At 37.9% G+C, this 25,277-nt stretch overlaps 1 protein-coding gene across 1 annotated transcript in view; it reads left to right on the top strand.

Annotated features, from left to right (window-relative positions):
* The first annotated feature begins 11,585 nt into the window (after positions 1–11,585).
* Positions 11,586–25,277, top strand: part of LOC139936919 (unconventional myosin-Va-like) — a 98,688-nt gene continuing 84,996 nt past the window's right edge. Inside the window, 4 exon segments of the mRNA XM_071931745.1 lie at positions 11,586–12,250; positions 16,155–16,265; positions 16,741–16,909; positions 18,961–19,105. Of these exon segments, the coding sequence (XP_071787846.1) occupies positions 12,185–12,250; positions 16,155–16,265; positions 16,741–16,909; positions 18,961–19,105 (491 nt within the window). The 5' untranslated portion in view covers positions 11,586–12,184.

The following is a 25,277-nucleotide window of genomic DNA, read 5'->3' as shown; positions in this document are numbered from 1 at the left end:
ATATTCACTATAGCAATACCAATGAAGATATTTATGTAATTCACGCATCAATTTAACTGTGTACACAATGCATTTGGAGGTCATAGCTATTGTTGTACATCTGATTCGGTGTGTGATACTGATATTCTGATAACAAATGGTAGGCCTTCGTAAAGGGCAAAGGTTGGCTGTTAAAAATTGACTCAAACCATGAATTGAATAATGGGATTGTTATAATGGGAAATGAAGAAAGAGTTTACATTACATTACAGTTTACAATCGAAAGGGCATGACAACAAAAAGAGAGGGATCCCTTGTGCATGATACAAATATTTTGTTGATTTTACAAGTTTTGTGTGTAAAAAAGTTGTTTTACATAAAATATTATACGAGTGCCAGATCTTCAATGTGATCTCCTTTTCAAAAGTTTGGGTTTATCAAGACACTGTTTTTCAAACGTGCCCAGCAATTGTAAACATTTATTTTATATAAACAAATTGTATGAATTATTGCAAACATACAATAATAAAAATAGACAAAAATAAATCAAGGAAGGTAGTGGTAGCACAATTTATACTACGTGGACTAATTTTTGTGTGTGTAATTAGTTAGTCTTTAAGTGCCACAACCAAACATTACAGTAATTTTTTTTTTGTAAAATTGAATAGAGAGTGAGGCAAGGTTATGTACAATAGTAATCTTGGTTCTAAGACGCTCCAGTTGTGTAGTCACGAAACTAAACCGCTATTACCCAATAACCACGCGCCACTAGAGGGCGCTCTCATTCTCGTAACCGCTATCACACCACGAACCGCTTTCACAGGAGATAGCGGTTACAGGAATGATAGCGCCCTCTAGTGGCAAGTTGTTCGTGTACATGGTTTGTGACTACACAACTGGAGCGTCGTAGAACCAAGACTAGTACAATAGTTGCAGTAAACCCAAACAGTTCATTAAAAAATATGTACATTTAGTAAACCAATCAAGCAGATGAAACAAGTTTGTGATTAGATGCTGTTTTTAACTTTCAGCGAAGATATCAAACTTGTTAAAAGGTCAAACCCAATTGAAAAATATACAACCCGTGTTTATAAATTGATCTTTCTCTGAATTGCAGTTTGCAAACCTTGAGAACATTTCAGCTCAGAACAATAATAGAATCATACCTGTGTATGACATTGATTTATATTGATCTGAAAAATCCTCGCCATTGTGACCACTTGGCAGTTGGTACAACAAGCCCAGTCTACCAATGAATGCACTGTAATGGAACATTGTGTTATTGTTGTTCAGAGGTCATGGTGATTCCTTCAAAGTGTAATTGTTATTGTGCAATCAGTTTCAAGAACATGAGTGGAAAATGAATAATTTCTTTACAATGTATTTGACAATGGTTTGTGATTCAAAGCCATGTTGCACAGTATAGATTTTCCTTAAATCTTTCCACAGTCCTGAGCCCAACGTTACTTTTGTGTAAGCAGAAACCATGCTCAGAGGTACAAGTAGGGTCATAGTGTACTAAAAAACTTAATAAACATAAAAACTTACTTGTTGAGAAGTGCACACTGTTAAAAGTGCACAGCTGTTGAGAAAGGCTTCCCTTCTGTGTCTTTTGTTTTGGGTAATTTTTGTAAACATGGTATTCTGATTTAAAAGCATAATTATACATTTTTTAAATGTTAAATAAATAAAAAAACACTAAATATGAAGAAAACAAATTCCCAAGTCCTTAAATCCAGGAATTACATAGGCCTGTATTCTGACTCTGGAGTTACTGCAGGTCCAAGTAACACTCTGGAATTGCTTATCATTTGAAAAGGTACATGATCTGCATTGTGCGTACAGTGCAAGTCCAAAATATTTTGGCCTGCTGTTCTTGTGTACAAGTACACGGACCATGTAAATGAATATGCAGGTGGATATGAGAATTGAGAAACAAATATCTTGCTCATGGACATTATGGCAATGATCTGTGTTCACTTTCTGCCGAACTTCTAAAAAAAAATATGCTGCGAGCCTTTTGAACGGAACACGCATCAAGCGCAAGCACTTGAACAAGTCCCCCGCAGCATGCAGTGAGATGTGCGACACTCAGCAGGAAAGTAATTCCAAACCAAAGACGATTGCAAGCACCAATTTGTAATATGCAGCCAATTTAACTAAAGATAACATATTTCATAAAGGGAAGATTAACGTCACAGATTTCAGAGAAAATATAAATAAGCTGATTGAAAACAACTTACCAACCAAAAGGACCGAGGGTTTGCAAAACAAAGTTAATGGCCTAGGGTTTCGACCTTACATGTAGCAGAGTCTTTCTGGAAGGCCAAAATAAAAGTAAATTATTTCAGTCAACATTCTTTGTGTTTTTCTTTTGCGCAGCATCCCCCAAGTCTGCCTGTTTGATAAATAATGACAACAAAAATGAGTACGTCAAAAAGCCATTATTCATGTTGTAACACCTGCGACTGGATAGCCTTTCGAACTCTCCCTTCTTGCATGGCAGAGAGATACACAGCTTCATGCTTGCCTGATGTTTTTCAGTCGTTCCCAAGGCTCGTAATTTGTCGGGGACACGGGACGGCTTGGGGGAATAAGGGAAATTGGAAGATATGATCGGCTAGCAGGCTGTAGGTTTGGTTAGATCAATAATCTAGCGTTCGAATACTGATCATGTAGTACATGCACACACATGGCCTAATGCGCTTAATTTGGATGCTGACTGCACACTGTATGTAAAGTATGTTTGCATGCAAATTAATGTAAACTGTAACACTGCACACTGCATTATTTTATAGTACGAAATGTTTTAAACAAAATGTGTTCAGGATGCATCGTGTAACCATTTCCTTTACACGACAAAACTGAGCACGCTGTATGTAGCATGTATTAGTTTGCACAATCATACCAAAGTTGACTAACATTATGTGTACACTAGCTTAAAATTCAAACATCTTAAAATAAAGTTTGTTGTTTATGATTTTAGCTCACCTTTTTAGAAGTCTCACCTGCCTACACTTGGTACAAATTTGTAACTTTTCTGAAATTTCATGCATAAGTTAAGATTTAAAGTTTACGTCATTATGTACCGGGCTTGAATTTTACTTTAAGAATTATCCAGTTGACCATAATTCTTGCTGCTCGGCAATGTTACTGCTGCCTCCCTAAAGATATTTAAAAGTATTTATAATTTATCTTTGTTCGTAATATTTTCTGAAATACTTTTAGGAGTCGGTTTGGAAAAAATTTAAAGACTAAAATTACCAGACTCTGGCCAGCGTTCCTTTGTGCATTTTAAGCCATAGGTTCAATTTCACAAAGAGCTAAAAAAAAACTGATCTTAAAGAGTGTGCAGATCACTTTGGTACTGACAGCTCATCTTAAGAAAGCTGCTAAGCGCAACAAACTATGCTTACCAGAATAAGGTTACAATACCAGCCAAAACTTCCATTTCATGTACAATTTGTCAATTTGTTAATGGTATCCTACTCTTTTCTGGTTAGCAGAAATTTGTTTCAGCAAGAGTTTTTGCTTTAAAGCAGCTCTGTGGAATTAGGCCCTGTACAATAATAAACCAGCATACCTCTGTAGAGTAATTAAATTTGATTTCCACCCCTTAGGGGTCCATACCTGTGTATTTTTAAATTTTAATTGTTATGAAGTTTTATTTGATACTCCCACCCTGTTTAGTTGAAAGTGAGGGCACCCTTCAATCTGACAGTCAGAAATGCCCACGGGAGGTTTGTTTCATATTCACCAATATGACGCATATTATTTTACGTTGTACGTGGGGTGTACTGTAGCCTACATTGTAAGTACTACTAGACTAGAATTAGTCATGCTGGCTGGCTCTGCACATTATTTGCAAATGTATGCTTCTCATCCAGTGAAAGTGAAGCCTGCCCTCTATGGAAATGCTACTTTACAAAACGTACTGTGTTTCATATGTTCCATGGAAAGGGTGGGGGGGGGGAGGGCAGGGATTAAAATACAGCAGTGACTGTCTAGTCACTGTCATACATTGCACATACTTTGATTGTACATGATTTGACTTTGTACACTGTTCTGTAGGTTTAAAAAAAATAAATGAAACATTGATGTTACACTTCTGGGGTCTTGGGGCCATTATATGTACGTGTTTGACATTTTCTCCCCTGAGAACATTACTAATGTCAGACACGAAGAGGATATGACTTGGCATTGCACATTTTGTGTGTACATTGCACAGTAGGTGTACACAACAAATTTACAATGTACATTGAGTATTCTAATGGGTCTTATAAGTCAAAAATCTGTTTTGTTTTTGAGAGATAAAGCACTATAAATGGTTATTATTATTATGGCCACAAGTTACGACACATTACTGTACAAATAATTACATGAAGTAATGTACACTGTGTAGGTTACCATATTCTTAATGTTGTACATAGTACTTTGTATGTTAGTGACATTGATCTACAGTACATAACCGCATTAAAGAGCAAGTGTAAACATTGTCCCAATGATGAAGTTATCAACACATCTTCATAACCTAGATTAACAGCAAAGTCCCATGAGTAATTCTGCTCTTCCTTTAAATACACTCCCTTGAAAATTGGGAGGATTAGTTGAAGAAAAATGGTTCATCCTAAAAATAATACACTAAGTCGGTGTTAAAAAAAGGACATGACACAGCATGGAGACTTGATACAGAACCATATCAAATGTATCACCCCTATCCCCCTGCTCCCCCACCTCCAAAGTAAAAACTTACCCCTGAAAGCCAGAAAACAATTAGCAGACAATGTTGCAAACATCTGATTTCAAACATCTGATTTCCAGTTTAGCGAATTAGAAAACGGTGCACAAAAGCCTGACAACTATTTGCCGTTTGCCGTTCGATCACAAAGTTCATCCTCTCTGTGCCAATTAGAAAGGTTTCAACAGCATGGCCCCCTTCCCCCTCGTAGTTCTCCCTCCTTGCTTACTCATCAGAAGGTCAGCTGCCCAGGTCTGTAGCGAGGGGGGAAAAAGCTCTCCCATGTCAGCACCCTTTTCCTGTCTCCAGGTGGAGATAAGACTGCGTGGTTTTCTGCTGGCTGGAGGAAGTTTCAAGAATTTGTTGTCAACTTGAGGAAAGTTGCAGCTTCCAGAGTTACAGAGTGGTGTTTTACAGGTGGTTTAATACTTTAGCACCAGGATGGTAGAGCTTTAGTGCCATCAAGTATTGCAGGTCTGCTGTTTACTGTTGCATGGTTTGCCGAGGCTAAGTTTGCCATGCTTTGGTCTCTTGCGTAGACTATCTGGATTGTAGAAATTTATTCTGAGACCCACATGGCATCTTCTGTCAGGATATGAGCAGGTCTTTCTTAGTGTGACCCTTGGGAGAAATAAAGTTCTCCGTGTGAAGAAATTACTTTTGATGGAAATGGATGGTTGCGATGAAAACAAGAACAAGGGAGGCACAGAGTATTTTGTGAGCTACTTTCCAGGTCTGGTAAGTTCCTGCAAGGAAAATGTTTGTTTGAAAGTTTGTTCGACATGTCTGGTTAAATTTATGAAAAGAAATATTGATAAAGTGCGCATGAAGTGAAGTTTATGGCAGATAATTTGTTGTTAAGAGTTGATGGCACTCTGCAGTATAATTTTTATTTTAAAAAAGAGGGAAGACTTGTAAGAAAGTCAAGAAAATAGCCGTCAATCATTAGACCTTTGTTGTAAAGCAGCCATTTTGAACCTCATTGTTATGACAATTATTATGTCAATGCAACTGAGGCTTTTTGCTAAAATGATCTGGTGCTGCACAAAGTTTTAGTATCCCTCAGTTGATTCTTGTTTCAACGATGGAGAAACTAGACAAGATTCTTTGCCCCAGTGAAGATGAGTTTGCCTTGGTGGAAACTATGCCGTGATTCAAAGAAAGCAAAAACCCTGACCATGCCCTACAAAGATGGAGCCAAATAGAGGTCATTATTGCTGTCGATTCCAGCATCAAGCATTCATCTGCCGACCTAGTCAACCACTTACAGAATCAATGCAGTAAATGTATTGATGAAATCCAAGTTTCAAAACCCAAGTACCCCTGGATGATGCACAGGCCGAAATGACCTTTTGGACTGTCCATATGCATTTGGAATAACAAAGCTCGGTCGGTGGGACGGTGGTAGGCGCCGCCATGCAGAACCAACCGACTGGCAGAAGATTAGGAATACTTGACTGTCTCTGGAGTAATTAACAGACTCATTGTCTAGCCTGCTGTTATTTTGGGAACGGAGTATGGAGACTGCATTATTACATTTGTAGTCATAATTCATCAAAATGATGAACTTTAATTTGAGTGATTACAAACATTGTTTGATGATTAATTTCCTCTTCCAATAAATAATTTCCGAGCATCTGTATGAAATTAATTTTGTTGGCGGGTTACTCAAATCAAACACTTTTTTAAGAAACAAAGTGTTCTAAAGTGGCTCGTTTAGTCTTAGCGTGATCGAAGTCAAATGCTCTGAGTTTAATAAGGAACACTGGTGATCAAAGATAGTTATATGTTATGTGATGTAAGTTTTTGGGGCTTACAGTGTCTTAAAGCCTGCCAAATGCTATGAAAAAAGTAGCTCACAGGGTGAGAACAAGATAAAAAGGGCAATTATTACTTTTTTAAGATAATATTTACTAATTCTTAGAATTGAAAATTTGTCTTTATTTGTGTACGGTGTTTGTTGACAGATTTAACTTTAAAATAGAATCAAAATAAAAATTAAGTGTATTCAAATTTAAAGGATACCAAAAAGTTGTTGCAATGCACTAAAGTCGGTGCTTTTTGAGCATGGCATGCTACTGAATTAATGAAATGTTGGGTGTAGCTACGATTCATGAGTCACTTCTTCAACTCAATGTCCAATACCACTGAGAAATGGTCACGCCTCCACCAGTTTTTATCCCTTCATTTCTAACTTAAGCTCAGTTTTATTTTTTTTGTCTTATCCACTAATCTTGTTTGAAATACATGTGTTCATTGAATCACCTGCAGACCCATCATGAATCATACAAGTTCATAAATTGTCCTTGACTTTTGTCAAGAAATGTTGCTCATTTCTGCACTTTGCAGCATTCAAAATGTTAATAAGTTTTATCATGGGTTGCCAATGTGTGCAATATGGCTATTGAGGGACTCCCAGGGATCGTATCACCTGTCTCTTTATCATCACTTGTTGATCATCGGCTGAGTTTACAGCTCTCTGTGTGAAAGTTGGATGATGTTTGGGCTCCTAATCATTCATCTTTGTTCTGGAGATTTGCAGTTAAATATGATGTAATGTGTACATAAACCAATACATGTCCTTATCCTTGCAGATAAGGGCAGGGTACCAGTCTACCTTTGGGGTAGTCTTCCAGTTTCTTTCCTTACTCCCTCACTTGTTCTGTTTCCCATTACTAACAATGTACAGTCAGGGCTCAATTTCTGCTAAGCAAAAATAAGTAGGATGCCAGTCATAGATTGTATGTGTGACAGATTCAATTGTACGTGTGACATGATATTTTGTCTGTTAAACTTTATTCTTGACTGATGGGCTAGGCTGGAAGGAATTTTGATCAGAGGCGAGAATTTTGATCAGAGGAGATTTTGTAATTAGGGCCCAATTTCATAAAGCCTGTGAGCACAAAACTTTGCTTAGCATGAAATTTCTTCCTTGGTAAACCCAGGATTACCAACAAAATTTTTATTTGTTGCATACTGCTTAATACTGGTATTATTCAGCTGCTGTTTGCTAATTCCTGAAAATCATGTGGAAATTTGGTTGGTAATCTTGTTTTTACCAAGGAAGAAATTTCATGCTAAGCAAATTTTTGTTCTTACAGGCTTTATAGAATTGGGCCCTGTAGTCACACCCATCATAACTTAAGTTCCACAGACTGTTTTAGGCCCTACTTTTACTTATGACCCACGTAAGATGTAAACTGATATCACGTCAGTGTACATGTTTGTGTACTTTGCCATGAATGTTTGAAGTACACTTTTTGTACAGGGATATGGTGTAAAAAGAACATAATGTTGTTATTTTAGACAGTTGTACATTTATAATCTGAGTGCTGCCAGATTTATCCTTCCACTTCCAGGCTAATTGTTTGGTCACATGGAATGTACATCATGCAAGTACTGTTTATTATGGGTTGTATTGGAGCATAGATCATGTACATTGTGCCCATCAACATCTGCTCTAGAATTTGGATAGTTTGGGGTTCAAGCAGTGTTGGGTTCAAGTCCCACCTGAGGCGGCTTTGGATTTATTTTCTTGTAATAGCATATTTGTATATACAGTGAGCACTTCATCAAACACAAGGGTCCTTCAAACTGTGAACAAATTATCCCATGACTTTTATCCCTGATGCAGTAACCATCAATGGACCCTTTCCATGAAATATGCTAATCACATTCACGCATGCGTACAGACCCTGTTGGTTGGCAAACGCCATAGAGTTTTGTACTAAGCAGACGCGCAATCGCGTCTGCGTCACGCACCCATTAGCCGTGTACAAAACAGCGCGATGTTCCCTCATTTTGCCAACCAAAAACGTTAGTGCGCACGCACTATGTGCAATTTACATATTTCATGAAAAGGGTCTATTGAAAGATACCATACTGTACATTACAGCTTGAAAGCTTTAGGAGACATTCAATGCCTAGCAGCATCTGTAGTCAATAGTCATACATTATAATAAAATAACTTCACTAACTTGAGTCAAGATTGCTAAAGAGTAGTCCCACTAACAAAATACATGCAGTTTCTTGATCTTACCACACCTCGTCCTAAACTGACACAGTGCCACGATTACCGTACAAGTTCCTGGTAATAAAGTCACCGACACAAACACCACCGTCATCTGCAATGTTGATTTCTGGAGTACTGTTTAGTATGTTCGCTTTCTGGTCTAGAAGACCTGGATGGAGATTGCACGGGTCACTGTTGCTTGAACCCTTAATGGTTCCACCACTAACAGCCTATATCATGTTATCACGTAGCTGTTTTTATGTCAACTCCATAGCACAACTTTACATAATAATCATTTCACTTTTGGACTTCTGCCAAGCTTGTTGCTCAAAAGCTATTGACGGCGGATCTTAAGGCATCTGGTGTGTAAACTTTTGAATACATTGTACAGCAAAGTTCAATGGTTGGAAATTCTAACATTCCATATCGGTGAACAATTAATATTGAACCCCAAGGCATAAATTTGATCGTGAATACATACAAATGTTCTTGAAATGTTTATTAGTATTTGTCAGACTTGAGTAAAAGTACACTGTATAAAACCCTGCTTCATTTTTTTTATTTATCTGGAAGAAAATTGCACAATAAGAAGTCTGTACAATGAAAAGGGCCTGAACCCATAAGCTCACAAATATTTTAATCTTTTAAAAGTGATTTTTGTAATATTTTTATAGGCCTACGTACATATCTTTTGAAAGTGCAACGGTCCAAACTTTTCATCAATGAACTGCATCCCTGATACTTAAAAGAGGCAAATGCCTCCGTTGCCCTTGGTCATTGCCTTGGTGCCCCATGAAATGTTTCCTTAGAAACTTAGGCCATGTCCGAATTGGCGGCTACAGCTTCGGCCAGATTTCTTGGTCATCATACATATGAAGTTTTGGACGTCCTTAGCAACACCCTTGGTAAAAATTCTAACTGTAGCTGAAGTCATCAATTCGGACAGCAGCCTATGTACAATTTTCTCATAGATATGCCCTTCACCAAGTAGAAAAAGCCCTTGCCCTATCAAAAAAAAAACAAAGCATAAGGCCAGGACCTGACTTATTGGCCTTACCACTCATCTGTTCAGCGAAGTCTTTTCTCAGTCCGTTAACATGTGTTAACTTAACAGCTGGCCCTCACGCCATGCAGGGTACATCATCATGTGTCAATAGCTCACCTGTGTACCTTGACATTTCCCTATTAGCTTAAATCCAGATACTCCCACGGTCCAGCGTATTGGAATGAGTGTATTACAAATTTGCAAATTATTCATCCTGCAGATCCACCATGCTGGCATTTACATGTGTAACAACAACTGTTTATAATCCCACGCCCTCAAATTGTCCAAGTAATTAAAAATTCAGTCTGATTTGTGCTGGTAGTGTTGTGGCAAAAACAACAGCAGCGCGTCATCAGGTATGTTGTAGCTTCACTTCGGAGTCCCATGTCAGTCTGTGTAACATGAGATGGTAGTCGAACACCATCAACCAAGCATATCTCTCATCATCTGCACAGTTGGAATGATCCTGAAGTTTTTTTGTCTTCTTTCCATTTTAACATCGAATGACTAAAAGCAGCAGTCCGCAGCCACGACATCCGTCCACCCACTAAACATTTGTTTCGTCTTGTCAAGTGTTTTAGGGGTGCTCACCTTGGCCAATGCTGATCTGTGAGATTTAACGCTGATTACAGGATCAACAGATACATAGTGTATAGCAGCGTGTTTTGATGAGGAGCGATTAGTATTTATATGTAGATGAGTCTCGGAGGTCATTGGGTCTTCATTCACTCTTTGCTTGGGAGTACGGTGTAGGACATTCACTCATTGCTCCTGAAGATGGTGTAGGACATTCACTCTCACTCATTGCTTGTAATGGAGTCGCTGAACGAGAATAATTTAGTGTTTTAACGACTCAAAGTGGCAGAGTGTGAACACCAGAGCTGGACTTATAAACTTTTAACCTATCTTGTCATCCAGTAAGCTGCTCGTGATTTGATTGCTATGGTTATACAGTTGATGCAGATTTGTACATGGAATACATGTTGTGATACCAGAGTGATCTAATGCCGGTGTATTTAGTCTGGTTGATAGTGTGAATGTGTGAATGGTGTCTGGGACCATAGGAGAGAGTTGGACTTCAAACTCAGTTTACACTTGTTGGATTGGAGGAGTTAACTTATTTTTAGGAGTGTTTTTTTGTGACATCAGTCAGTTTTATGAGGACATCACTTTGTGACGGAGCCTGCATAATTCTTGCCTTGTACACGTACATCGTGATCGCTGGTGAACGCCAAGGTCTTGTCCATGACTCATTTGATTCATCAAATAAGTATCTTGTGGAATAACAGTGAACATTCGAACATTAGCGCAAAGTAAAAAGCACCGAAGAAAACAAAGCATGATAAAGGAAACAGGAAATTAAATGTCTTAAAAGCTTGCTGAAATGCACCTTTTTTTTTCAAGCTCAGATTGATGGATACAATACACCAGACCTTTGTACATTAGAAGGGAATCAATTGGAAGTGTGTTTACAATTCTCAGCCAGCTTTGGGCCAGGAACGACAATACAGAAATGTTCACATGCACACCATGTTGACAATTTTCCAACTCTCTCGAAGGCACGTGAGAAAACCTGTTGTTTGAACTTCAGCGCACACATTTTTTTTATTGATGTTTCGCATGGTGGATTTCCATTGTGGCCGCAGGAAGTTTTAAAACACGAATAAAAAATTTGGAAAGTACGATCTTTGAAGTTTGTGACAATCGAGGCTGTATTCTGGGGTAAGGCTGCGGCAGTCAATATTTACTGGAAAGAGATTTTATTTTTTTGTCAAAGCAAATGCTTTGATCCCAAAAAGTTGAGGCATTCAGTTCACTAGTTGGAGATAAAAACCAAGTGGTACAGGTATTGTGTTGGCCAAACATTGCTAGAGCAGAGATTCTGAACTATTTTGGGGAAACTGTAAAATCTGTGGAATTTTTATTATGGTGATTTCCTGTGGATTATAGGTGGAAGACTTCCGTCCAGAGTCTTTAGTGAATCAGATTTTTGGTGGAGCTAACTATAAGCAAGGGGGAAAAAAGAGGTGGCCTTTTGTGGATGTCATAAGTGCAGAGGTCGGCAAGCTCAAGGTAATTCAGAAATCAGACACTGCAAATCACCTCTGACAAGAATCATATTGCATCCAGGGATTTGTTGTGTGTTGATCAACAGGCTCGCCATGAGTGCTGCACTTTTGGAGAAGTTTTTATGAAAAGGTTCACCACCTTTGACCTTACGACCATATGTTTGCTCCATCCAAGGATTTCTTCTAGCATTGCATCAGAACTCCAGCTTTCTCATTTGAAATCAATCGTAATTTCTTGGAATACGTAATGGAAACTTAGTGTGGTGGTATGCAGTACCAGCGTGTATTGTGAACATAATTTATTTGTTGGATTTATGTAACGTTCAACTCGGGGAGTGAATATGGCGCTTGATTGGGCTGGTAGATCAGTGAACTACACTCTGGTTGATACGTTCGTATACTGCAAAGTAAGTACCTTGTACTGAAGTGTTTTAATGGAAAACATTCCTCTCTAGGCTAGGTGTCCATAAAGCTTTGAAAAGGACCCATGGCGTGTTTAATTTTCAGCGTGTCTAATTTACAGAGTGTCTGGACTTTAGGACAAAACATGAATTCATGCATGCTCAGAGACCCCATGTTTACTTGAAGCTTAACTTCCTAATCTTTATAACAAGTATAGGATTGGTTGAATAAAACAAAACTTTATTAAAAAACTTGATTGATTTTTAAAATTTGAGAGCTCATTGATTAATAACCAAATAACCAATATACCAATAACCAAATAAGTGCTATTTCTTTTTGGAATACTGCCAAAGTTGAAGAAATATTATTTAGAAGACCCTGTAAAATCACCATTGGTTTTCTCAATGGTGACCGCTGTACAACCAACAATCCTATGTTCTGAGAGCCCTTGGGATCTACAAGTTGGGGCTAAGGGTTAGGGTTAAGGTCACGGGTGGAATTGGAATTAGGATTAAGAGATTTGTAACGGATGTCGCTTCAAAATGATACAAAACTGCCTTTTTGTCATTACAAATTTAACAATTGTACTTGGGAATAATGTATACTTTCAGTCAAGTCAGTTATTTTGTACATTTTTGTTCATATCTGCAAATAATGTAATCTACCTTTAATGAGCCCATCCACTATCTGCAGTATTATTCATTTTATTTACCCCCCCTGACACATATGTGTTTTCTTTCCGCTGAAACTTAAGAGGCTTAAAAAACTGAAACTGTTGTTGTCCATATGTTTTGATAATGTGGGAAATAAATTACCTGTAATTAATCAAGGTAAGGCAACAAGTTTCTTTGACATGAAGTTAGTGAGAGAATAAAGAAAGCACACAACTTTATTATCTTGCAACTTCGACGACGAATTGATTTCAAATTTTCACAGGTTTTTTATTTTGTGCATTTGCAATGTTGAGATACACCAAGTGAGAAGACCGGTCTTTGACAATTACCAAAGGTGTCCTGTGTCTTTAAGACCATGTTCTGAAAGTTATGCATGTGTGTACGTCTGCAGATTCTCTGCTCTGGCCTTATAATAAAGACAGTCACCACTGGTCCAGAAAGCCTGTTCTAGTCTTGTTTAACAGAAACTTTTTTGCACCAGCTAAAATTCCATAAAAAGTTTACATCGCTGCAACTGGAGCTCCACTCATTTGTTTGATTAGCAAATACATTTGCTAAACAGCTAATGAAATCTGGCCCTGGAAATCAGGCAAAGGCTGGATGAAACCTGACATCCTCTTGTCTTAAAAAAAAAAAAAAAAAAAAAAAAAGATCCTCGTCTCTTGGCACATTTTGTGTTCTGCCCTGGATGGAAATAAGAGTGGCATGAAGAGGAAACTGATAGCTGCCATGAAAGCTCATCCTCTCTCTCGCTTGACTATAAATACTTGGCTTGGTCTTATCCTTGATCTATACACCCCCATAAGGGCCAATCATTCCGTTATCCCCTGTTATGCAATCATGATCCCCTGGCTTCTTAAAGGCCATGTTTAAGATTCTTATTTAGCAGCCATTTATTTACACAGTGAAGAACTTTGAATTCTAGTGTAAGAAATAACCATCGTTTCTTGACTTTAGACTTTGTAATGCTGATTATGGCATGTATTATGTGGAAGAATCTTCAGTTAGGTGTGCATTTAACAAATGTCAGTGAGTTTCTTATTTGAGAGAAAGTACATGGACCACTTGTTTGCATGTGTTTTTTTTTTATTTGTTTTTTGGTTTTCATCAGGTAACCTACTGAAGTGTTTACTCTACCTGCCTTTTTGAGTTGTGTGTGGACAAAATCCACATGCATACTACTCAGATGGGATTCAAACCCACAACCCTTGCCATTCTTAAGCAGGTTTGTAATCACTAGACCACCTAGTATGCCAAGAGACAAGAGGCCAGTTTCAAATCTGTAGCAAAGCACCGAAGTCTCTGCGTATTCAAACATTTTTTTGGACTGCTCTGGTCCCATGTACATTACTTCAATGGTGAAGGAAACAAACAAAGGAAACTTTAATGGTCCCTATGGTCGACTCATATATGCGCAAGACTTTTGACATTCTATTGGCAGCGGGTACTGCATCATTGTTACTGCACATGGGGTTCTTGAGTTCAGGAAAAAAAAGAAACGGGTCTTCCGTGTGTGAATGTTTCAACGCTCTTTTTAATAGTCAGAGGATGGTAATGTGCAACCTTTGGTCTTCATGCATGTTCACAGCAAGAATTACATTGTGTACATTATAATGTGGTTGGAACACGACAGGGGAATCCCAGCCGATGAATTGTAATCAGCAGTGCACATTGCACCAAGATTAACCACAAACACCATATGGTACAATATTTTGATAACCTCAGAACTGAAACCAGTCTGAAACCAGTCTGAAACCATAAACCATGGAGGTAGAAATTAAACCAACTGATTGGTTGGGGGGAGGCTCACCAGGGGCAAATTTCTTTTAAGAAGCCTGTAATCATACCAAATTGTTAACCAAAGAAAATTCTTGTTTCACAGAAACTGGTAACCTGCCAAAATTCAGGTGCCCTACTCTTTTGTTGCTAAGCAAATAAATTTTTGCTATGCTTTATCTGTTTATCTGTAGGCCCCCTACCATCTTGGTTTATGTCACATGCTAATTCTTCACATCACCCACAAGCTGTCATACAGGTGTAACTGTTAACAGTTATTCATCTCCTTGTACCTGTTAACTGTTACAACAGATACTTAATCCCCCCCCCCTATGGGTCCTGGCTATCAGTGCTGCATGAACTTCCCCAGAGGATTAAGTTCTTAAATCTCATTACTGCAGAGGGGAAAGCAAGCTCCTTGATAGGGATTATAATTTGCATATTAATGGTGCATCAGACCATGGAGCTATACTTCAGCATGCAAGGTTAATCTTTTTAGAAATTTTATCCACTTGGTCTGCCTTTGCATTTTAGTCTGACTCATGGGATTGGGTCATTAGGGGTAGGGGGGAGGGCATGCTGCAGGTTGTGCGGTACCCCCAAACTTGGGGTACTATTACTAAATGTACAGCACCCCCTAAAACAAAAATATGCACACTCTGTTGAAAATAAAATAATTCTTACCTAAATCAAAAGAAGTTTTAGATCTTATAAAGTGATTATGTTAAATTCCCACTTTACATAATTCTCTGTTCGTTTCTTACATACAATGCACAGGTAAAATTGTGTTGTATTTTTGTATAATACATGTAGGATACAGTGTTTTTGTTATTACCCAGATGTACATGTACATGTATACTGTATAACATTCACCTCACGTACATGTACATTGCACACGTACTTGATACAAAGTACAACATATGCCCCATCAAAACAAAGAAAAAAGATAAACCTGCCTTTCCCCGACACACACATCTTGTACAGGTCTGGATTTAAATAGTATCTTATGTCACAAATGTGCTTTGTATATGTTCTTGTTGGAAATTGCATAATATCAGTTGGTTGAAGATTTCTGTGATTTGTGAAAAATAACTTGAAGGAAAAAAGCATTGGCCGAACAGTGGCGTTACTCATGTAGACATTTTCATTTTTTTGGGGTGGGCAATGAGGGTGCAAAAATATATATATATTTTTGTATATTCTTATTCTTATTGTTAATTTTTTTATTTTTTTATTTAGAAAAAAAAACATTTTTTATTTTTTGTTATTTATTTATTTATTTATTTATTTATTTATTTATTTTTTTTTATTTATTTTTTTATTTTTTTTTTTTTTTTTTTTTTTTGGGGGGGGGTTGCAGTGTCACTGTGTTCCGTCTGGTAAGAACAGCAAGAATTGTTCCACATCGATGTATGGCAATAACTTACAATGTTTACCCCAATTTTGCTTTCTTGTGCAGGGTGCCCGCGTATGGGTACGCGACCCCGAGCTCGTCTGGAAAGGAGGGGAACTCAAAAAAGACTACACAATCGGAGATAAACTTGTTGATATCGAGCTAGATGATGGAGGGGTGAGTAGTGTTATTTACTCATCAAATAATTTAAATTTTGCATTTTGATGTAAATTTTATGTCTAGTCGTTAATTTCTTAAGCCTGTTGGAAAAAAATATACTTCATGAGGATTGTGAGGATTAGAAGGAACATGAATGAGGCAAAATACAGGCATTTGGTACCTGACCAGTCAGTCTTTAGACTCTATATTTATATATATGTTTTCATTTAATAAAACTTGACAAACTTTGTTTTACTAAGGCATTAAAAGAAGAAGTTAGCAAAGAATGGAAAGTGGTCCCCTGTATAGACTGTGCAAGTCTTGTGCATATTCGAACATCGGGAGTTAAAGAAAAGTACTTGGGACCAATGTGGTCCTAAAATTATTTGAATACCCGCAAGACTTGTGCAGTATTTTGTGTTTCTTGTCATGACATACTTTTAAAAGAATCTTGATTCATGTCCATTCTCAAACTTTGTTCATCCTAAACCAGGAGAAAAGCCTTCCACTGAAGAGCAAGGATGACCTGCCACCATTACGGAATCCGGACATTCTCATTGGTGAGAACGACCTGACGTCTCTAAGTTACCTCCATGAACCCGCCGTGCTCTTCAATCTACAGGAACGCTTTATACGTAGCAATGCAATCTACACATACTGCGGTAGGTTGGGTTGTTAGGCAAAAGTGTAATGTGTGTACATGTATAGGCAGTTAATAATAGACCTTATGCATTGTTGTCATCCAGCCGCCATCTTAAAGGTAAAACGATGAGGAAAGGGTCAAAAGGCACAGATTTGTATGCGCAGTGCACAGGTTTGGCCAATGAACGGCCGCGTGTTGACCTCTAGGTGAGGGCACCCTACACACATGTACATCATGTGCATGAGGTCTGTATGAGCAGGCCTTTAAAAAGTAGTGGTTGTATGCCCTGCACGTCAAATGCCCTGCACTTGAAGTATACTGAAGAGGTTTTTGATGCGTTTTGAAGCCCTTTTTTTGTCCATAAATAAATTTCTGGAAAAACAGCTTGTTTTTTTTTTTTTTTTTTTTTTTTTTTTTTCGTGAGGCTTTTCCGTTTTCCGAGAAAAGGGCATTTTTTTTAGGGGAGGGGGGTAGGCTTTGAAAAATCTCACACATAGCTGGCCTCTGAACTTGGCATCTCTGGGGATGTACTTCAGTCAAGGTTTCCCATTACTAAAATAACCAGAGCAGCCCTTGATTTTCACTCTTGAAGGGGCACAGCGATTTCCCTCTTTTAAAGGGGCACTTCTATGGAGGAAGTTTTGAGTGGTTTTTGATACCGGTACACTACATTATCAAGTCAGTTGTAAATAATGCAGAAATAGTGAAAGTGGCTGGTAGTTGGGAAATTGACAGTTTATAATTCTGAATGGCCCAAAGTACAAAACTTTATTGCAAGTAAATTTTCTGATTGAAAATGAAAAATAACATTATTCTGCATGCATATTGGTTTTATAAGAATATTTCATATTGGACACACCTGGGCTCCAACTTCATAAAACTTTTAGGCAGAAAATTCTGCTGAGCAAATGCTAAGCAAGAAATGAGTGGGTTAACAGTCACAGCAATGGTAAATGTATGATGTGCTGGTTGTTAGCCAATTTTTGCTAAGCAAGGTTTTTTGTGCTAAGCGAGTTTTTGTGCTTGCAGTTTATCTTGGCCCAAATTCATAAAGATGTTAAGCAGAAAACTCTGAGGAAATTTCTTTGCTAAGCAAAAAATAAAGAATGCATGGTCAGATCAAACAAAATGCATGGCACGTACATTAGGTGTGCATGCTGTGTATGCTGTGTACATTACATGGCCTGATGCCAATGTGCAAACTGTCTAGACGCAGTGAAAACAATTACTCCAGTATCTCTGAGAAATGGGTGACATTTTAACACTTTACAGTTAATCAAAAAATGACATGCTATGATTACGCCAGGGTGGTAATTGCATAAAGTGGTCTGGTTGCACTTATGACGTACTGCAGTAAACACCTGGCCTCGATCTTCACGTATGTCTCTGCTTTAATGGCTATTGTCTACAATACTCGCCATTTTCAGGTTTTGGTTGAAAAATTGGAAGAAAAAGGACTCATTACACAGTGGGGGGTTATTAAAAAATTTTGAAAGTTGTGTGATACATGTAATACAAGTTTGTCTATTGGCTCTAACTATTATAAGTTTTCTGTATTTGTAATGGGTAAATAAAAAACAGCACAGCAGGCTTGATACTTCACGGAGGCAATGGAAGAAAGTGCCTCCATTGCCCCGGTCATTGCCTTGGTGCACCTTCAAATTTTCCAGTAGAAATATTAAATGTTGTCAAGGAGGTGTCCTTTATTACGGAGAAAGAGCCTTGGTGCCTGCCATATCTCAAAAAGGCTTATAAGCTTTGGCTGTTCTGGCTGTGCCCCAATTTATTAATTTGGGTTTTTACCCATACACCGATTGTATACAGTGCCAACACACATACAGTGCTAACACACATCGGTGTATGGGTAAAAACCAAAATTAATATTCTGTATCCCTGATGCAAGTTTAACATCTACTATGCCCCAATTGCTATTTATCTTCTTGGTGACATTCTTTGTTATTGTTACGATGATTCTCTGTTGGAATGGAAATAATTGTTTTGAAATGAAGGTAAACGACATTTGACCAGCCGTCCTTGATACCGTTTTCTTGCCCATTTTTTTTTCCTCAGGCATCGTGCTGGTGGCAATCAACCCCTATCAGCAGCTGCCCCTGTACGGTGAGGATGTCATCTATGCCTACAGGGGGCAAGACATGGGGTCCATGGACCCCCACATCTTCGCTGTGGCTGAGGAGGCCTTCAGGAAAATGTCCAGGTGAGGAATCAGGGACTTGTCAGAGATCATTTGTTCTATATAACCATCACCATAGACCCAGACATGGTTAATATTATTTAGTTACTAACACAATTTTGTGTTTGTTAAAGGCACTGGACACTGTTGGTAATTACTCAAAATAGTTGTTAGCATAACAGCTTACTTGGTAACCAGCAATGGAGAGTATAAACTATTGTGAGAAACAGCTCCCTCTGAAGTAACGTAGTTTGTGAGAAAGAAGTAATTTTCCACTAAAATATTTGAATTTGATTTCAAGACCTCAAAATTAGATTTTGAGGTCTGGAAATCAAGCATCTGAAAGCACACAACTTCGTGTGACAAGGGTGTTTTTCTTTTTTTATTATCCCGCAACTTCGATGACCAATTGAGTTCAAATTTTCACAGGTTTGTTATTTTGTGCGTATGCTCAGAATACACCAAGTGAGAAGACTGGTCTTTGGCAATAACCAATAGTGTCCAGTGTCATTAAGTCAAGCATATTTCACCGGTTAGCAGGTAATATTTGCTTGTGCACGAGCGAACTCCATGTTACTAGGCAATCCTTGCTTACACAGCTGGTGCAGAAATTCGGCGCTAAGCAGAGAATGGTGATCGCAAGTGCAGCATTTGGCATTAAGCAGAGCCATAAAATTGGGCCCATTACTTTTAGAGCTATGCTCAATGACAATCTTAATTCTACTTCCAGATTGTTTCAACAGGATACAACTGAGTATTAATCTGGTATAGTTTTTGTTTAGACATACTGTAATCCTCCACCCACTGGTCGTCACATTGCAGATTACACACACATAATAATAATGACTAAACGGCCAAGTATGTATCAAATTGTTCTAGTCTACGTCAATTAGATCTCCAGCTGCCCTTGATTAAGTACTGACAGTTATTGCATTGATAATCCATACAAGTCGCTGGTAGGCCCTATCAAGTTGAATTACTCGGATACACCTTGATCGAGCGACCTCGTTGGGATGGGTTACTAACGCCTTATTCTAGTTTTGAAAAATGTTGATGAAAAATTCCATAGATTTTTCAATTCAAACCCCTTCCATAACGCCAATCGCTACAGGGATGCTGAGTTCAGGCATATGTTTTTACGCACACAGGAATGGTAAATTTTACATGGGAATGGGCAAACATCTCTTTGGGATAATTCTAGCATTAAAATTGCAACAGTATTGTTATAGGCCTACTGTTTTTGTCAGGAAGAAATCATTTTATTGGTTAAAGCCTTAGAAATGTTACTACATCTAGAACTAAAAGGCTTTGTGCATTTGGGAGGATGAGCACACAACGATTTAAACTCTACTGCATAAATATCTACACATTCAACAGTACCCAGAGCAGTGCATCAAGAACACAGCCTATCAATATTCTAACGAAAATAGCTGATATTAAAGACACTGGACACTATTGGTAATTGTTAGCGACCAGTCTTCTCACTTGGTGTATCTCAACATATGCACAAAATAACAAACCTGTGAAAATTTGAGCTCAAACAGTCATCGAAGTTGTGATATATTAATGAAAGAAAAACACCCTTGTCATACGAAGTTGTGTGATTTCAGATGCTTGATTTCGAGACCTCAAATTCTAAATCTGATGTCTCCAAATCAAATTTGTGGAAAATTACTTCTTTCTCGAAAACTACATTACTTCAGAGTTAGCCGTTTCTCACAGTGTTTTATACTATCAACCTCTCCCCATTACTTGTTACCAAGTAAGGTTTTATGCTTATAATTATTTTGAGCAACTACCTTTAACCTATGACTTCATTTTTATGTGGTTGAAATTTATTACATGTACGGGTATTGTATAATGTTTTATTGCAACCTGCCAATAGAAAGGATTGCTACAATGGGTGGTTGTCATAAAATGTTGTTTTTCTTTGTGATGTTAAATACTGGTACTAGTAGGAGTATGCATTCAACAAAGTATTTTAAAAAACATGGGAGTCATTTTCAAAATACATCCTGTGTGAACTAGGTAACACTTCAAACTCAAACTGGAATTGCAAAACCCTGAATTGAGTTTCAGATCATCTCCAGTTTCTTTGAAAGGGTTGAACAATTTTGCAATACAAAAAATGGGTTTGTGACTGAAGGTTGCGGGAAAATCTTTAATCTGATAAATATGGAAGAACACATTCCAATGCCACAATATACCATCCAATGTCCCATTCTTCAGGAAATACAATTGCCGGTTTTGTTCCTTTTTTTGGTACATTTAATCTTTAGTTTTCAAGTTTTCAAAACCAACACCTGAGATATGCTGTAAGCTTTAAACATCAACAATTGAATTTACACCCATATTGGCCTAACAGCCAAACTTGAACAGTAAATTGTCCTTTTTCAGTTTCAAATATTAATTTCATTTTCAATTGAAATTAATAGCCATCAATATTTCATTGTGCCAGGCTGTTGTGGGAAGATTGTCTGTTTTAATCTACATTGAAGATAGCATTATTATTTGTACGATGTCTCCTTCAATTTATCCGACAGACGGCTTTCGCTTAATAAGTAACCATGATATTTTGCTTCCGCGGTGGTCTAGTGACTTTTGGTTTCATTTTTCATAAACTCCTTGTCATGAACTGTTTGGAGGTGACTCAAGTTTTGACAGTTAAAACCCGTACAGGCTTTTTGTTAATTAAAGCAACACCTCGTATTACCACCAACATGGAAATGATGTCAACGTGTATTGTTTTGACTGGAAATAATCCAACTGATGGGGCATATGACTACTTCAAGTATGTCGTGCTTGACACATTGTTGTGTACTATTCAAAATTAAAAAAAATTCAAGCCTAATACTTCACAATGCCCCTGGTCTTAAATGTCTGTTCACCTGACAAGTACATGTTAGAGAATGATAAAACCCAGCTTTAGACCGAACGAAATCCAATTACAAGAAGTGGCATCCATGACCCCTGTTTTAGGGAACCGACTGACATGAAATATGAGTACAGTTGTACATGTACGTTGTGTCTAAGACTCTGGGTACCAAACAATATACGCTGTAGTTTGATCAAGTCTGGCCGCTTACTGAAATCCAATTAGGGGATTTAGAAGACATAACCCCAGATTTCCAGCTCTGGAGAGTTGAAGAATCATCAATTATACAAATGGCTAGGAGGAGGGAAGAAAGGAGGGAAGCATGGAGGGGGGGGGGGTGGCGAGAGAAGAGAGGTTGGGGAGGGTAATGGGTGGAGGAGATGAGAAGATTTATTGATCAGAGGAAATTGGGATCAGGATAGAGAGGAACTTGTTGAAATTAGGGAGGGTTGAAGAAGGATGTGAACAGAGAGAGTCAGGATGTAGAGGGCATACATCAATTCCCTATGAAGCCCCTGGGGTGGATTTCACAAAGAGTTGAGACTTGTCTTATTTTGAGTTAGGACGAGTTACTGGTCCTAACTTAATTTTTTAATATCTCTTACATGTATGTAGGACTATTGCTTGTGTACCATATTATGCCAAATTTTCATAATCTCTTTGTGCAGACACGTAAATCTACCTGTCGGTACATGTACGCCCCACATGTTCAAGTGTGTTTTCATTTGTTCTAAAGCCTGATGTCCATGTTTTTGTTTTTAAGGTTAATGTTATTGTTGAAAACACATCATTAGTCAAGTGAAAGGCTCAGGGTTGATGGTTCTCTCTCTCTATCGATAAATTGAATTAAAAACAGAGTGGGAGTTTGTTGTGAAAATACACAATTAAGAGTAGAAAAGGGGCCATGGAAAGTCTATTAAAACAATGGCAAGTGTACACAGAGCGGCTGTGTTCGTCATGCGTCTGTTGCACCAAGTATAAATAGTACTTAAGCTTGTATAAACCCTGGTTGTCTCCGGTTTAGATCAAGACCGGCGGACAGATATAGATACCATGCTGTGACGCGGTTATTTTTGTGCATAGAATGTTGTCTTTTTAACCAGTGAAGCCCATCAGCTATTAATCCAAGAAATGAGCACAATTTAGATTGAAACAGATTGATACACCCCCCATAACATAATCATTAGCCTTTTGGAGACTGCAGGACTTTTTTTATTGTGGGGATACTGGCCCAATGCAAAAATAGTTATGGACTGTAGATATTTCAAACCTGGGAGACCAGAGGCTTGGCCCTGTTCACACCAGCTGTATTTCCCTGGGAAAACCAGGATGTCATCTGAAAGCTTGTTTCTTATTGAGCTGAGAAACACCAAACTCTGAAAATTGTAACATGGTGACTTTATACCCTGTCTATAGAGCTGGTTCTATCGTGCAGTTTAAAGGCAAAACAAGTGGACACTATTGGTAATTGGCAAAGACAAGCCTTCACAGTTGGTGTATCTCACAATATGCATAAAATAACAAACCTGTGAAAATTTGAGCTCAGTCGGTCATCGAACTTGCAAGATAATAATGAAAGAAAAAACACCCTTGTCACACAAAGTTATGTGCGTTTAGATGGTTGATTTCGAGACCTCAAGTTCTAAACTTGAGGTCTTGAAATCAAATTCGTGGAAAATTACTTCTTTCTCGAAAACTATGGCACTTCAGAGGGAGCCGTTTCTCACAATGTTTATACCATCAACCTCTCCCCAGTACTCGTCACCAAGAAAATGTTTTATGCTAATAATTATTTTGAGTAATTACTAATAGTGTCCACTGTCTTTAAAGATTCTAGACAGTGTTTTCAATGTTTATATTCAGCTTCAGATTTTGCTGCCTGGCAGAAGGCAGACTTGTGCCTACGTGTACACTGTACATACATAGCCCCACCCTCACCCTAGACTGCCAAACCCCCATGACTAAGCTATGGTTGTAATTTATGCATCGCACCAACCTGTAGTAAAAAAAAAAACATAGTGCATTGACATTGGATCAATTAATTGGAAACAATATAAAAATAGTGCAATAGCTTCAGATTTTGGTATTGTTCATGGAATTTTGTATAGATAATGCACAGGTTATGTATTGCATGAAAATGACTTGTACTGCAATTGTACATACTACATGTACTTTGGAGCTATTGTTTGGTCTGCTTTCTATTTGTGGATGTTTTGTCTACTTGAAATTGATTCTGTGAAAGTTTCCCACATGTTTATCAACATAGCTTTACAGAAAAGATAATAAAGATGATCACAAGTTAAACAATAGTTTTCCTTTCATTTCTCTATTACACACAGTACATAGAGTAACAAATGTTTGAAATTAGGCCTTGTACATGTACAGGGCTTGATCAGGTTTTTTGCTAGGATTTTGTAAAAGGGTGTCCGGATGTGCTGGAAAGATTAAATCTGGGTGTCCACAATGTTAATGATTGATAAACCAGGGTGTCTAAATTTCAAACAAGGTGTCCAAAAGACACCCAGACATCCCTCTGGGTAGCACTATAGTATATGTGTGATTATATTCAAAGTAAACATGTTGTATCTAGACATTTTGCACCGACGCACAGAACTGGAAGTGAAAAGAAATCTTGCCCATTGGCCCATCCTGTGTGCTGTGCGTACGTATGTAGACTTTCGTTTTCATTGTTTTGTCATCATTTTACCAATTCATAATGTCTGGGATATAGGGCCTACTTGGGCAATACAATGTGCATGTTTGGATGGCATACAATTTACAGGTTAACCCAACAGCCTATTTATTAATGGATTATACTAAGTCTGGAAAGTATGAAGTCAACACTTTTGAGCGAAAAACAAACGGGGATTGGTTACGGATATTATTTGTATAAACATGGAACACAAGTACCAGTGGACATGGAACACAACGTAAAGTTTTTAATAATTAGTAGTGTACCGGCAGCTTGTGAACTGTTAGTTACGTGTATGCTCAGATATTGACAGTTTTGTTTTCATCAGGAACTTTATTTACAACATAGTACAGTGTACATTGTTACCTCATTTTGTATTGTCGAACTGTCAGAGTCACTTTTTGTATAGGCTGAATAGTACACGTACCTGCGTGTAGTGTTTACTTTTGTACCTTTGTGACCCCTGTCTCGCATGAACCTTGTGTTCATGGATTGTTGTTGTTTTTATTCCATACTTTCCAACTTAACTATTACCAGCAGTAGTTGTAAAATGTCTTGTGGAAACTCTCAAGTGATCAGGTAGATATTTATATAATAGGCCGAATTACAATCAAAGATGGAGTGGTGGT

This window comes from Asterias amurensis, chromosome 5 (genome assembly GCF_032118995.1).
Source record: "Asterias amurensis chromosome 5, ASM3211899v1".
Lineage (NCBI taxonomy): Eukaryota > Metazoa > Echinodermata > Asteroidea > Forcipulatida > Asteriidae > Asterias > Asterias amurensis.
The sequence above is the reverse complement of the archived record's forward strand: the minus strand, read 5'-3'. Positions and strand labels throughout refer to the sequence as shown.